The 16,098-nt window shown below is 39.2% G+C and overlaps 1 protein-coding gene and 1 pseudogene across 2 annotated transcripts in view; both read right to left on the reverse strand.

Moving 5' to 3' along the window:
- Positions 1 to 16,098, reverse strand: part of LOC131767316 (alpha-2-macroglobulin) — a 64,061-nt gene that overhangs the window by 23,349 nt on the left and 24,614 nt on the right. For both annotated transcript variants that reach the window (XM_059082506.2, XM_067008719.1), the window contains exons 3-15: positions 13,582 to 13,741; positions 13,368 to 13,420; positions 11,471 to 11,491; positions 11,042 to 11,210; positions 10,512 to 10,596; positions 9,062 to 9,182; positions 8,192 to 8,306; positions 7,936 to 8,045; positions 5,930 to 6,091; positions 4,298 to 4,525; positions 3,987 to 4,050; positions 2,721 to 2,863; positions 1,546 to 1,695 (exon numbers count right to left, since the gene is read on the reverse strand). In XM_059082506.2, the coding sequence (XP_058938489.1) occupies positions 1,546 to 1,695; positions 2,721 to 2,863; positions 3,987 to 4,050; positions 4,298 to 4,525; positions 5,930 to 6,091; positions 7,936 to 8,045; positions 8,192 to 8,306; positions 9,062 to 9,182; positions 10,512 to 10,596; positions 11,042 to 11,210; positions 11,471 to 11,491; positions 13,368 to 13,420; positions 13,582 to 13,741 (1,581 nt within the window). The remainder of the gene's footprint in view (positions 1 to 1,545; positions 1,696 to 2,720; positions 2,864 to 3,986; positions 4,051 to 4,297; positions 4,526 to 5,929; positions 6,092 to 7,935; positions 8,046 to 8,191; positions 8,307 to 9,061; positions 9,183 to 10,511; positions 10,597 to 11,041; positions 11,211 to 11,470; positions 11,492 to 13,367; positions 13,421 to 13,581; positions 13,742 to 16,098) is intronic.
- On the reverse strand, positions 14,812 to 15,614 carry LOC131766752 (non-histone chromosomal protein HMG-14 pseudogene; annotated as a pseudogene).

The raw sequence follows: 16,098 nt of genomic DNA on the forward strand, positions 1-16,098 counted from the left end.
TAGCGACTGACTCAGTGTTTAACGAAGTAAATGGACAACATGTTCTAAACAGGCACATGGATAAACATGTATCCTCTGTATAGGTCAGGACAGTATTTTCTTAGTATTATTCATGGGAACTAAATGTTCCATATCTTTATAAAATAAATAAAACTTTAACTGCAGAATACTGAAAACGATACTTTCAAATTCACATCAATGGGAAGAATAAGACAGACAGAAAAATCCTGTAGGTGTTTTATATTTATAGGAGTTCAAAATTGTTTGATAAGACAAAGTGAGCAGCACAATGAAATGAAGCACTTGCTCAAAGGCAGCTCCTTCTTAGCATTCTCCATCTCCTCCCTCTGCTTTATTTTGCCCCAAAGCATATCACATAATTATTGTCTGTCTCACCTATGAAAATGTAAGTTCCATGAGTGCATGGATTTTTTTCTTTCTAGTAGTTCACCATGAGATCCCCAGAATTTAGGGCACACCCAGAACACAGTAGGCACTAAATAAATATGTGTTGAATGAATGACTTATGCTACTAGGTGCAAGCGTTTCATCAGTGAAACTTTATCAAAGATTGAGAGGAACCCTTGTTCTAACCCAGGTCTACTCCTAGATACATGAAAGCTTCTGCTTTATTATTAACAAACTAATAGAATTTTCTGCCTTATCTATCCACTAGGATTGTTATAATTAAAAAAAAAAACTTTGAGAACTATAAAATTATGTTATACAAACATAAAACATTAATGTTATCGTTCCACATATTCCCTTGCTTCCACTATGCACTTAATATCTCCTTTAGAAGTATTCTAATATTTTAAATTCAATACTGTTGGAAGGACCAAAAAGTAAGAGATCTTTTCTTATAAGTTTCTCTTGTAGGGAAGTAAAAACGTAACTTTCCCTTTATAAAATTTTGATAGTGAAAAAAACTTCAGGAAGAGGTTATTCCCATTGGCCTCGTTGAAAATTTGAAGTCATGGGCAAACTACTATTAGGACACATTAAGTAGTTTCCCCTTGTTATACTAAGCATACCCTTTTGCTGTTTTTCCTATTAACCCAGTATTTTAAAAGGTTTCATTTATTAATGTCATTTATCACATAGTAATGAATTTTTCCTAATTTTTATTAATCAGAGACAATACAGGTCTTCCTTCAGAAATTGTGTTCATCTTGGGCATGCAGTGTTTCAACTGAGACAATTCTTATTAAAAGAAATTCGATATTTCACTTAGCCTGTGCAGCCTAAGTGCAGGTGTATGTACCACTGCTGTTAGACTTTTTGAAATATTAAAACTAGTTTGAAAACTCCCACTATTGGTTTCATAAAGCTCTAGGATTTCAGGGATTTTGGATGGTGCATGACTTATACATTTATATTCACATGTAATATCTTCCTCACCAAAAAAAAGTGCACATGAAAGACCTCCAAACTGTTAACTCCTAGATAAATATCACTTTAACAGATTTTATCCCACTCAGGGTTTCTCCTTGCTCTGAGTCCCTGATGCGGCCCTTCCTGACCCCTGGGGCTGATGGGACTCACCGTGGCCGCGGAGAGCTCAGCCTCGGGACTCATGAGCAGCACACTTTGGTCCACGGCGCGGAGGGCGCAGAGAGACTCAGGGGAAGCGGTGACTTTCAGGTGGGCGTGGGAGGCTGGGAGACTCTGTGCCGGGCTGAAGTTCAAACCCACCTGTGGAATTGGGGACAAAGTCAGAAAAACAAATTTCCTGATTTACCCATGCATTCACCAGCGTTTCCTGGGTGCTCCGCAAATTCAATGCATAATCACTTTGTTTGACTTCATTGATGCTTGGCACCATGTAAGTCTTGAGGCCTTTGGTTCCCTATTTTGTCACTCTGATTCTCATCAGTTGAGCTGTTATAATGATATCTGTTTTTATAAGTTATTAAATTGGAGATGCCATTTTTTACCTTTGATACATAGCGAGGTGTTCATCAACTAACTGTGGGCGGAATGCAAATGGTTCTAGACGCTCTTCTATTTTTCTTTCAGCCCTTTTGTAGTCTTATAAACTTGTTTACCTGTTTCCCAACATTTCATCATAAGAGAAGGGAACAAGGTACTCTGAACTGCACCATATGGTAAGAGACAATGCATGAGAGTTTTGCACTAGGAGTCAAGTGACGTGGATGGCTTTGTTTTTTCTTAAATTGGGGTATAGTTGCTTTACAATGTTGTGTTAGTTTCCGCTGTACAACGAAGTGAATCAGCCATATGTATACATATATCTCCTCACTCTTGAACCTCCCTCCCACGGCCATCCCCCCCCCATTTAGGTCACCACAGAGCACAGGGCTGAGCCCCCTGTGCTATACTGCAGGTTCTCACCAGCTATCTGTTTTACACACGGTAGTGTTTATATGTCAATCCCAATCTCCCAGTTCATCCCACCCTCCCTTCCCCCCTCTTTGTCCACATGTCCGTTCTCTATGTCTGTGTCTCTGTTCCTGCCCTCTATTCCCAAATAGGTTTATCTGTACCATTTTTCTAGATTTCACATATATGTGTTAATAGACGATATTTATTTTTCTCTTGACCTGGCTTCTTAGTGTGATCTGCCATTACTTTGCTGAAAACCTCTGGGGAATTCATTTAACCCTTTTGGCCCCAGTGCTTGCATGTAGAAAAATAATTGATAGTGATAGTAACTTCTGGTTTTAAATGTTGAAAAATTTATGATATAAAACACCCACCTTGTTGGCCAGACAGTTTTCGACCTCATATTTTGCAGAGTCCCCAACCACTTCCCCATCAGGTAAAATGGCATAGATGAGCAACCTAGCGACGGGAGCAATGTCTGACTCCACAGGCACTGACAGGGGAAAATGGCCTTTCACTGGAGCACAGAGAGAACGAAAGGAAGTGGTCATGGGTTAGACAGCTCAGGGCTGAAATAACACTTTTCTGCTGTACAATGTCATTTTAGGAGCCTGGTCTGGTTGATGACTCTATTAGTAGATGTAACAGATATAAGAGATAGTACATGTAATAAATGGATGACTATCTCTAAGAATCCTGGCTTAAAAAAAAACCCCAAAACCTTATCATAGCCCCCTCTTCTCTCAAAATCACATAATGATTTCGCCCCAGTTTTAAGCTTGAGTTCATCTGTACAAAGTTCTGACGCTATCTAAGGATGTGGAGACATCCATTTGGCTACCATTTGATCTAGACTTTACACTAGAGAAAGGAAATAGAACTTGAAGTTGCAAGATGTAACAGTAAGAGTTTAACACATTGTATTTACCCTTCTATTCTCTTTAACTTTCTATGAACCAAATATTCTATTCTTTCTTCTTAAGAGGAGTAATGAGCTCCTTTGCAACTTATTTTTTGATGCCTACATAGCATTGTTAGAAGTTGCATGGAACTTCTCTACTATAGTGCTTCTGTGTTGCTACAAGTAGCACCAAAAGAGTAGTTCACTGATAATTTTCTTAAGGGAACTTTCAGACTCCCTTAGGATAGGTGAAACCTTCAGAGGATTATATTGTTCCACATTTGTTCCTGGGGAGAGTCCAGTTTACCTCTTCATAAAATCATAACTATCTTCAAAAGGGAAATATGATGTAAAGATATAAATGACTCAGCACAAGACCTAACATATAGAAGACACGCCAAAGTTTTACCCTCTCTCCATTGTCTAAAACAATTTTGAAATGTCATTTTGAGAAGGAGGTCCATGACTATTTATGGTTTGAAAATTTGGAATAAGCATAAATTATGAAACAACTAAAACACTGTAAATAATCTGAACAGAGTAACCTGAAAGAAAAGAAAAGAAATATTTGATAAAGGGTTTAAAAAAAGAAAGAAACATTATTGCTTTCCCCTTTCAACCTCCTTATTGGGGTTAGATGAAAGTTCTCTCTTTATTTGAAGCTATTCCTGGTGTTTCTGCAGCGTAAGGTTTCATGTGACTGAGTCGGGCAGAAATGGGGGATTATGGGAATACTCACTGTCTCCCTGGTGCACGGGCAGCGCGTGAGTCCCAGATCGGACAATGTCTCCCTTTGCCATTACCTGCAAAAAAGGAAATGAAAAGGGATTTAATTTGCCGGACAGAGATCTGACCCCAAGTCCTGCTCTCTATGTGATATGCTTGTTTTACTGAGCCCCTGCTGGCAATAATCAGCCCTGAGAGAAGTCCGACTTTCAAAAGGAACATGGATAAGAGGTCAAAGTAGTGATGCTTAAAGAGCTTCATAAATCCTTTTGCCCACACAGGATTTTACAGATGAGTCAAAGTAGCAGTGGCCTTCCTTCTCACCAGGTAATAGAACACGAGCTCCTTCAGCTCCTGCAGGACCTGTCCATTCAGTACATAATGTGCTTGGACTGTCTGAACTTGGCCGCAGGGCAGTTCACGAGGCAAGGGCTCAAGGTGGACAAAGCACTTGTTTCGGGAGAATACAAGATTGGCAGTGTGATAAGCTTCTTCATGTTCTTCGGACAGCCACTGGTAGCCATAACAGGGACTATGATCCTTGTGTTTGACCTAATGAATTAGAAAAGCAATATTATCTTATAGATTCTATGTCATAGCGAATCGGTGTGCTCACAGAATTGCATTTGTTTAGTACCCTACCTTAACTAGGACCTAGAAATCTTGTGCTCCACTCTCAAAAGTGAGACAGGAGGGTCCCTTGTTTTGTTTATGTGTTTTGTTTATGTAAAGGTATTGCAGGCCTTTACAGGGCGGAGGCTCCTTGAGTTGGTATTGATTTTTACATCTGTGAAGAGCATAAAAGGAGGCATCCTTTGCTCTGATTAGCTTGGCTTACGTTTCTTTGGCCACTTTACCTATTCAGACAGAGACACTGGAGCTATGAAACCTCACCGAGGAGGCAAAGCCTCAGAAACAGTTTCAGAGAGTAGATGCCTCATTCATGATGGGTTTCAAATGGGTATTAGGAATACATGTAATATTGCAATCTTAGGGGTCTGAGAACACGTTCTGTAAATAGCATTGGTTCAAGAGTTGAGTTAGTGAAGTCGTTGAAGTCTATACTCAACTCTTAGTTATTTGCTCTTAATATAGAGTTGAGCCAGGATTTTAATCTAATTTATCTGATTCTGGAACCTACACTTAAAAAAACTGTGGTAAAAAACACAACATAAATTACCGTCTTAACCATTTAAAAATGTACAGTCTGGTAGTGTTAAGAAATATGCAGCCCGTCTCCAGAACTCTTTCATCTTGCAGAACTAAAACACTGTCCCCATTAAATACCAACTCCTCATTTCTCCTTCTTCCCAACCCCTGGCAACCACCATTCTACTTTCTATTTCTGTGGCTCTGAGTACTTTAGATACCTCATGCAAGTGGAGTCATACACTATTTGTTTTTTGTGACTGGCTATTTCACTTAGCATAATGTCTTCAAGGTTCATCCCCACTGTAGCCTGTGACAGGATTGCCGTCCTCTTCAAGGACGACTGCTATTCCATTGTATGTATAGACCACGTTCTGTTTACCTGTTCACCTGTTGACGGATATTTGGGTTGCTTCCACCTCTTAGCTACTGTGAATAGTGCTGCTGTGAACAGGGCTGTGCAAGTATCCCTTCGAGGTTCTGTTTTCAAGTTTTTGAAGGTATACTCAGCAGTTAGAATGCTGGATCATACGGCAGTTCTCACTTGGGGGGACTGCCCCGCTGCTGCCCACAGCGTTTACACGATTCATGTCGCTACACGTGAGTGCACACGTGGAGCCCCCACTTTAGCCACAACACTGTCCTGCCTCCTTTTAACAAACTTTTTCAAAATTGACCTTGAGTTGGTTTTTAGTTTCTCATTTTTTTCCCTAAGACTAAACACAACTTGGAAATGCCATCACTTTTCGGTTGCAACCTTTCTTCCAAGACTACTTCACATCGTTCGTAACTTCCCTCCAAACTTACCCTGACAGTGAGGGAGGTGCCTGTGATGCTGGTGGTGTTGATGGAGAACTGCACCAGGCCTTGCTCATCAGTGGTGGCGTTGGAGTCATAGTGGGCTTCATCTGCTGTGATGAAGACGAGTTTGTTTGGTATAGGGACACCTTTTCCATCCGCTAGGCGCACCTGAAGATTAAAAGCTGCAGATCAGTTACGTGGCTAATATCCAGTAGGCACCAAACATTCATGTTATTACAAATATTTATTGAGTGTGTCCAATATGTCAGACATGGTTCGAGGCATTGAGGCTACAGCAGTGAACAAAACAAAGTTCCTTCCATCATAGAGCATATGGTCCAGTAAAAGAGAGAGCTGCTAAATAAATGTGTAATATATACTTATTTAGTGATAGTCAGTCCTAAGACGAAAAATAGTGTAAAGGGGTAGAGAATGATGGCGATAATAGAGGTGACCTGAGAAATGTATCCTGTGGGTATTTTGTAAACTCTATATATTATATATAACTTTTGGAGAGTCACAGACCACAAGAGCCATAATGAAAATTTTTAACCCATTAGTCAAATTTAATCGAGCCTCAAATACTTATTTTATGGCAGACCATTCCCTTTCTAAGGATTAGTGTTCTGAGGTTTAATATTAGCAATTGCTAATATATTGTCCTGTGTGCTCCTCTTGTTTTATATATGATATCTGCTTCTTGACCTAGATTTGCAAACTTTGGGAAGGTAGGTAGATTTTATGAGGTACTTCCCATCTGAAAAATGGAAAATTGAAAAGAAGCGTAGAATATTAAATAAGGGCCTAAAGTCAAATTACTGCTAATACTGAACCCAGAAGATGAGTAGTTCAGTTCAGATTTTAAAGATGGTGATTTTTTTTCTCAGTATAAGCTACTTTTGGTAGAAGGAGGCACAACCAGCAGACTTGCATTAGTATTTGTAATTGATTAATGAGATCTAAGTTTGCGAATGAAATGTCAGCTGTATGTAGGAAGACCAGGATGGGTACAAAATTCTGATTCTCTCACTTTTGGTGAGAGAGTCTTATGATAATAGGATAGCTATTTAGCAGGAATAAAATCTCAAAAAAGTACAATATACTTCTGAGAAATTTAAAGAAGTGAACTTGCATTTTAGGAAGTGACCAAAGTTTCTGAACATGTTTGCTGTCATAACATAATCAAAACATTGTAAAATTTATTCCACTACTCTTTTGCGGAGCCCGGTCCCTCTCTTTTTTACACTCTCCACAGCTGACATCTTATAATATTTCCATAAAAAACATCATGCACAGTAATTACACATGGAGGTGCATACAACTCTCATCTCAGACTTCTGGAGTCCGAAAGCTCCATTAGCACATCTGCTTATAAACAGTAAGCAGAAAAATAACAGTAGCAGATTTTTTTGTAGATCTGAGAGAAAAAATTTATATCTTTAAAATCTGGCTATACTTTAAATAGCAAAAATTTTACCTCTCTGTGTACTGTTTTTAAAATATACTTGCTAAAATAAAATAAATATATTTGAATAAGTATACTTGAATAAAATAAAATATACTTGAAAAAGTAATATATATATATAATATCCATGAAAGAAACACTAGGTACAGTAGAATCTTTTATATTTCAAAATAAAAATGAAAGCCACCTACCCACCCATTTCCATACAAAGTTAATGTTAGAAGGATAATGTGATTGGCCATCAGGAATTTCAAGACGCTTGTGAAAAAGTATTATAAAAATCTGAGACTGCCTGGCAAACCATGGGAAAGAGATTGGGTGACATCATGCAGTGCTGTTCCCAAAACCTTCTAATTTTGATAGTGCTTTAGAACGGTTTTATAGATTTGATGTCCAAATTTACAGAGGAGCAAATCTATTTTATGTGGTTTTATACCTTTGAGTATATTAATCAACAGATAATATTAACCAGGTATAATTTTAGCAGAATATGTTGTGCGTATTAGGTGAGAGTACAGTTTGACTTGTGAATTGAAAAATACCTCACCTGCCCAAAGAAGGGAATCCCTGGTCTAGCGTCTGAGTCTACTTTCACAAATGAGAGTTTGGTTATGGTTCTTGTTATTTCAGTGGTCCCTTTTCCAGTTAATTCCACCTCTGAAAAAAAAGGAAAAAATAAGTTCTCTTTTGGAAGGAGGCTCTCCTTGAACTTATACTACTTCCTCCCTTTCAGTGCACTGTTTGGCAAAGGAACTAAATCCACGTCCATTGTTCTTTCTCCCATACCCATGAGGTATACACACCTGTTCCTTCTTCTTGAATCTTGGCCTCCACTTCAATTTTCATTTCAAACTCTTGTCTCTTCATTTGGAAGATCTTGGTCTTTACTTGCTGAGAGAAGCAGCCCTGGCTGTTTAGCTAGGAAGGGATGAAATAAAATACAAAAACATTGGACTGGACAAATCAGTGGTCAGTTAATCTGGTGGGATTTTTTTTTTTTTGAGGCAACATAACCTAGGAATTTTGTATGATGAGAACACAATAAATATTCTCTAGGGATTAATTATAATTACATCTGACAACAGTTTCTGGCTATAACTGACAGGTGCATTCCTTAGTATCTGATATTCCCCAGAGTGAATGAGGTGAAGAAATGAAGAAATGCCTTAAAAATTGGGGGGTAATCTTACTGTAGCAGGCAGCTAACTCTTCACTGAAGCCTGGCTTCCCTTCCATAGTTTACAGCTGTGGCTGGGAAGTGGCTGCCCATCTGCGGACTGTGTCCCTGGCATCCAGGTGGGGCCACGTGACAAGCTCTTGCTCATAGAAAGAGAGAAAAACTGACACCCTTCCCAGCCAAGGTGGTTAAGATTTGCATGTTTTTTTCTCCTTCCTTTACATATTTGGATGGATACTCAAGGCAACTTTAGAGACCAGGTACTGGAGATGGTTCAGCTTCAATCATTCTGGGTGCTTGGTGCACCAAGAATACCCACAATGGACAATTACAAGAAATAATTCCTGTGCTAAGTCACTGATTTTTAGAAAACGACTATAGCTAGCATAGAATTCTCTTACAAATTGGTCCCTTCCTGAGTTACCACCATGTTGTAACTCACTGCTCATCAAGAGTGCCTGGGCTATTAATCCCTTAGGAGTAGTTTCCCACATACCTGCTGACTGAACTTCTCACAGACAGCATGTGATTCTCCACCAAAGCAGTTAGAAGGGTTACTGTACTTTCTGCACATGTTTATAGTCACATGTCCTGGGACAGGCTTCCCATATGTGTATCTGTCATAAGAACATTGCCAAATGGATCAAATCAGACATTGAACACCCCCATTTTCTACCTGTTTATATTTTCCCTTTCGTTATAGTATATTTTTAGACTCTGTACTTCCCTCTAATTTCTGCAGGGCTCATACAGTGTTGAGGGCAAATAAACTAAGTAATGAACCTTCTCTTTTAGAAATTTCCAGTGCAACATGCTGGAATTTACTACAGTCTTCTTTTACCATGTCATTTTTTTTTTTTTCTTAATCTCTAATTTTCAGTTTCATCTTTTAAAAAATATTTTTCTTTTGCCAAAGCTACACCAGATCTTAAGAGAAAAAACAATACCAACAAAACAAAAGAAAAGAAATAAATGCTCTTAATTCTAGCTAGGAATATAAACTATTAATATGATGGTATCTCTCCTTCCATCATCCTCTTCCTATGTGTAGCCATCTCTGTTCATGTAGACTTTTACTTGTTTACTTTTTACAAAAATGGGATTGTGCCATAAATATATCATTGATAATTGCTGTGGTTTTGAGGGTATTTGTTTCCTTCCCTATTCAAAATACCCTCTATATCTATATTTGCAAGAGTACTGTTTCACCAGCTCTGTGGGAACAGGAGCTTGGTGACCTTACTCTGAGACAGTGCTGGGGCAGGAACCCAGCTGAAGGTCTTTAGAACTGGTTTCTTCACTCTGTCTGTTATTTCTGTACTGCTACTGCTGGGCTACTGGAGATGGGAGCAATAAGATCCTAGAAACATGAATTTTCAAGGTTGGAAAAGACTGACTGTGAGATCATGTCTACTCTCATCAGTGAAAATGGCAGTTCAGAGAAGTATGTGACATGCCTTAGGTAGATAGATGAGTTAGACGAGATTTCTGTAATATGCCTATCTCCACAAATTCTGAATCTGAGCTATTTTTCCACTATGTGTCCAAGGTCAATTAAATGATCTGTTGATGATTGAATTTACTTTACAACCTGGTAAAAGGAAAGTCACTACCCTTCAACACTATCTCATTAGTGTGTGTACGTGTGTACATGCATGCATGAGTAGCTTTATTACTTTCAGAATCAATCCTACTAGCATAGCTTAGCTCTAGGAACAGTTGCCTACCCCGTGATAGTTATAATAATGTTGGAAAGGACATGAAAGAAAATAAGAAGGGAAATAGAAAAGCAACAGGAGAGGAAAGTTCTAGAGATGGGGATGCTCCCATGTATTTAAGGTATTTGTGCTGCACTGCTTCTAGACAAGCTAGTCAAAATATCCCAAAGGGTGAGTCTCCTTTAAATAATTCCCCTCGCCAAAGGTTTTTTAAAAGTATAAACTCACAGGCCACACACCGACACATTCATCTCTTCTTCCAAGATGGTGATTATCCTTGGCACTCTTACTTGCACTTCAAACTTAGGAAGCACTGTTGATTGGAGATAAAGGAAGTTGGTGATTGGTTTTCAACTTCTGGGGAATTGGTATTTCCAGGTTCTCATAACAATTCTCTAATCATATTTTAGGGCCCTGAAAAGGTAGCCCCCTTCTCCAATAGATCCACCTTTCTCTCAAATGGAGACCCTGGTTGAAGGACTAGGATGGATCAATGTAACCTTAATGAATTATGGAGACTCCACTGGACTAAGAATGTTTTACATTTTTGTTGAAGATTAAAAATTGCTACAAAAAAATGCTATATGACATCCTATTCACAAATCATTGATGGTCCTCATTGGATTAGAAGTAATTGGTTCCACTCCAAGCCTAATCTCACCCATGGGAAATAGAAAGTAATTCCAAAGAAACTCAAATTGTAGGCCCTAGAAGTTTAAATATGAAAAAACTGTTCCATGGGTTTGCATAATCCATACCAAATTCCTCCACGGTGAAGGGGTGCTCTGCCATTTCACCTGACTCCTTCTGTACCACCACCTTATAGGAGCCCTGAAAGGGCTCTGATGAGAGGGGAAAGGTCAACTGCTTGAGGCCACTCTCTACCTTGACATTCTGCCATTGCATGATGCGATTTCCTTTGGGATCCTGTGGACACAGTAATTGTAATTTACAAAAGAGCCCAGAGCATGAGAGACAATAAAGGAAATCTATGGGGACTTCTGTGTTATCCACAAAGAGGTGGGCAGGGGTGGGGAAGGGAGATGACTTGGAACCATCTAGTGTTACATGAGTTTGAAGGCTTCTCCCTTAATGACAAGTTTCTGAAATATTGTAAGAATCTTTCAATAACATTTTCCCTAAGTTTATTATTTGTGTCTAATTATGGAACGTTTCACGTTGCTTACCTCAATATATACTAGTGGAATCTGAAAGACAAAAGAGAGAGAAAGGAGTTTAGAATTGTTCTCAAATATTCTCAGTTCTGATTTATAAGCAAGACAGCTTTATGCAGAATAACTTTGTCTGTAATAAAACATAGAAAAATTCCAGATTAAGTTTTACAGAACTTTTGATTTATCCATTACAAGCAATTAATAAGTAATGTTAAGTACGTACTGGGTGTGAGCAACAAATGCATATGTGCCATTCATTAGGAATGGTATTTACTGATATTACTTAAATGCTTATAGTATCCCAGTGAAGAACATTCCTTTGCTATGCTATCGTACAGATTGAGAAATCGACACTAATGGAATTATAAGTAACCATGTTCAGATCCAAATATTAAGGTGGGTCACAGAATTCTTAGGTAGTTCTAAGAATAAGGACGACTGGGAGTAGCTCCTTTACTATCAACGCTTATTCATTTTTAAAACTAATATTTATTAAGTGCCTAACATGTGCTGTGTATCATTCTAGGTGCTATTAATACAGCAATGAACAAAAGAACAACAGATCTGCTTTCATGGAGCTTACATTCTAATAGGGATGGATACATGAGAAACACAGTCATATATGAAATATATATTTTTGATATATATAGATATATATTTGAGATTTATATGTTTGACATATATATTTGAGATACATATATTTGATATATATATTTGAGATATAGATAGATGGATTTGAGGTAGTGGTAAATGTCAAGAAATAAAAATAAAGCAGAGTTAAGCTGATAGAGTGAAGGGCTAGGTGTTTGATTTTAGATAGAGGAGTGTAAGTGCAAACCAGGAGACCAATTTCCAGGCTATTGTAATAGTCTTGTTTAGAGGTGATACCGGTCAGGACAAGGTCGTAGCAATTCATGTGGTAAAACATAGTCTGGATATATTTTAAACGAACATGATTTTTCTGATGAAACGGATGTGGGTGAGGCAAAGGAATATGCCTTAATCCTTTGCCTGAGGAGCTAGAAGAAAAAAGTTGCTTCTTTCCCTCCCATCCCTTTCCCTTCTTCACCCCCTGGCAAAGATGGGTTTGATCAGGATCAGCAGGGAGTTGCAAACTCTCTGGCAAGGGAAAGAGAGCACTTTTTTTTTTTTTTTTTTTCTTTTTTTTGTGGTGTGCGGGCCTCTCACTGCTGTGGCCTCTCCCGTTGCGGAGCACAGGCTCCGGACGCGCAGGCCCAGCGGCCATGGCTCACGGGCCCAGCCGCTCCGCGGAATGTGGGATCCTCCCGGACCGGGGCACGAACCCGTGTCTCCTGCATCGGCAGGCGGATTCCCAACCACTGCGCCACCAGGGAAGCCCGAGAACACTTTTAAGAGGGAAAAGGACGTTGCGGGCGGAGGGGCTCAACAGAGTCCCTGGCTTTTCATTGAAAATTGCCTCTTTCTGATGTAGGAAAATGTGGTTGAGGACTAGATCTAGGAGAGAAAAAGTAAGACTTTGGTTTCTTGTCTGCATTAAACTTGAGAGTGTTAGTCTTGAGGAACAAACATTGATTACAGTCTCCTTCCTTTATAGGAGAGGTTTTGTGTTTAGAAAAAGTTTGAATCTTTGAGCAGTCATTTAAACCTAAGTTTTTTGATGGTTTATTTATTATATAGTGTATCTTTCTAGTTTGGCTAATTGAGAACTTTCTAAAGAGTAAGTTGGTGTGACAACTGACTAAGTATCAGTACCAAGAAAGAATCAGCTACTCTCTTGACCCAGAATACTGTTTTAAATGAGGAGCTTGCGCTACGGCAATGCCAGAAGTACTGCTATCAGTACCAGACTCTTCCAACACCAGAAACAAACTCTCAGCCTGTTTATATAGATAATAATAATTCTAGGTCGATGTATTAGGACACTTACCAACTCATTCAGGGGGTGAAAATTTTCATCCAACAAGACAATACGAAATTTCACTGAAACAGAAATATTTTTCATGAGCCCCAGAAACCTGAAGTCAGGCCTATAGGCTAGTAAGACAGACTATAAAGGAACCAGGATTCCTTTGACTGGGGAATACACAGGGGAGGAAGATCTTTCTTTTTTGAAGTTGTCCTGACCATAGGCCTTTTTGTACCTGTCTGCTCTGGTTTGTAGATGGGTTTGTCTGTCTGGACAAAGACCAGACTCTCTTCGTTTTTAATCAACACTGTGGTCCGCTTCTTGAATTCTTGGGTTGGTCCTTTCACTTGGATAGTGAGGAACATTACCTCCTCATTGGATGGAGATCTTGGGATCTGAAATATAGGAGAGATCCTGAGAACCTGTTCATCTGCCAAGTTTCCTCCTCCAGTCTCTGTCCCACTTCTCGCTGGGGATCTTGTCCCTTTTACTTAATTTCACTCTCTCATTCTCATCAGGGAAATTTGGCATGGACAGGAATTCACAGACAGAATGACTTCTGTCATTTACAAATGGGAAGACAGAACACAGGATGGAGGAAATTACATCAGAGAGAGGTCATAAATGATACTCACATCTCCTTATAGATCAGCCAATAGAGGTTTTAAAAAAATATTTTTGCTTTATTTATTTATTCATTTTTAAATTTTTATTTTATGTTGGAGTGGAGTTGATTAACAATGTTGTGTCAGTTTTGGGTGTTCAGGTGATTTAGTTATACACATACATGTATCTATTCTTTTTCAAATTCTTTTCCCATTGAGGTTATTACAGGATATTGAGCAGAGTTCCCTGTGCTATACAGCAGGTCCTTGTCGGTTATCTATTTTAAATATAGCAGTGTGTACACGTCAATCCCAAACTCAATCTATCCTCCTCCCCACCCTTCCCCTGATAACCATAAGTTTGTCTCTAAGTCTGTGAGTCTGTTTCTGTTTTGTAAATAAGTTCATTTGTATCAATTTGTTTTTAGATTCTGCATATAAGCAATATCGTATGATATTTGTCTTTCTCTGTCTGACTTACTTCACTTAGTATGATAATCTCCAGGTCCATCCATATTGCTGAAAATCAGCTAATACAGTTTTTGTTTTTTCTTTCATAATTGAGATGTTTTAGTGGTTGTTTTGAGGATCAGTACACAGCCTTTTCAATTTGCACACAATTCTTAACATACATACCAAAAATCTAAAAAATCATGTAGTTGTGATTCTTTTCTGAACAGTTATTCCAGTGACTTTCCAGCTCAAAATTTGGAGGCCAGTTTTCCTTGACAGGCTATCAAGTACCAATATCTTCAAATATTGATATGCTGTTACATCGTAAGTCCCACTAATTCACAATTTAATATCATATACACTACATACCCAATTTGTCAATCGTTCACAGCACATTGACAAAGTTACTAGAAGAACTGGACTGCCACGACCAAAGATGTTCCAGAGTGCACAAAATTCTGACCAGGAGAGCCCAGATCAAGGGGTGAGTGGTTTGCTTTAGGAAACAATTCTACCAAAAACAACGTGGGAAGAGAAGTAATTTAAAGTGTTCAGGACATGAAATGCACAACTGACTCCAAACTGCCATTTACTATGCTTTGTATTATAGGATATAAAATATCCCCCCATCTATGGAATGTTAAGCTGGCACCCAAGACGATGCCTGCCACGTTCATTATCCCACTATTTTCTGGTTGTACCAAAAAATAAACAACCAGCAAATGATTTCACCACTTAAAAAAAGGCATTTACACTTAAAAAATGGGATGAGGTAGGATTCCCTCCTTTTAAAAAATGTTTCTAAAGCTACTAAAAAACTTGCGTTTACAAAATAGTTGCTAAAAATATTCCTCTGTATTGTACAAGAAGGGAGACAGGGACCACTGATAGGACCAAGTGTGTGATATTCATTAGACTAGGCTTCTTTCTCTCCTGCTTCATCAGAGGCTGGGCTCTCCTCGATTTCAGTTTCTCCATTTTCTGCAGGTGAGTCTTCTTTAGTCTCTTGGTTAGCCACTTCGGCCTGTTTTCCCTTTGCTCTCCTTTTCCTTTTTGTTTGCAATTTTGTCTGAAGATTTCTCCTTTCCTGCCGCTCCTTTGGCTTCGTTTCCACTTTTGCAGGAGCCGGTTTCACTGACAGCCTCGCCAGTCTCCTCTTGGGCTCCTCCTTCGCCGCCCCCTCGGCGGAGCCGACCTTCCTCTTGGCCATGGTGGCGGCGGGGCCGGCGCCTGCCGGGGCTCTGCGAGCCGCGCACGCCGGGAGCCTTCGCGAAGCTGGGCTGCCTGGCCGCTCCCGCTCCGCTCCTCCCGCCGCCCGAGCTCGCTAATACAGTTTTTTGGTTTTTGTTCTTTTAGCAACTTTATTGGAGTATAATTGCTTTACGATGGTGTGTTAGTTTCTGCTTTATAACAAAGTGAATCAGTTATACATATACATACGTTCCCATATCTCTTTGATTCACTTATACGCTGAACTTTACCAAACTGATGTTATGTGCTAACAGAGCATGGTAGAAGCATCTCTTAAAGCTATGAGAAAGGAAACTGCAACAATTATTGGCTGTACGCTGTAAGGATTCTATATATGGGCAACTCTGAAGAGCTATTGGAGAGTCACTCATGGTAATTTCTACAAGTTCGCTCCTAGAAAGAGTATGGGGTGGTGTGTTCCTGCCAGCCCACTACTGGGGCTT

Source organism: Kogia breviceps, chromosome 12 (assembly GCF_026419965.1).
Source record: "Kogia breviceps isolate mKogBre1 chromosome 12, mKogBre1 haplotype 1, whole genome shotgun sequence".
Classification (NCBI taxonomy): domain Eukaryota; kingdom Metazoa; phylum Chordata; class Mammalia; order Artiodactyla; family Physeteridae; genus Kogia; species Kogia breviceps.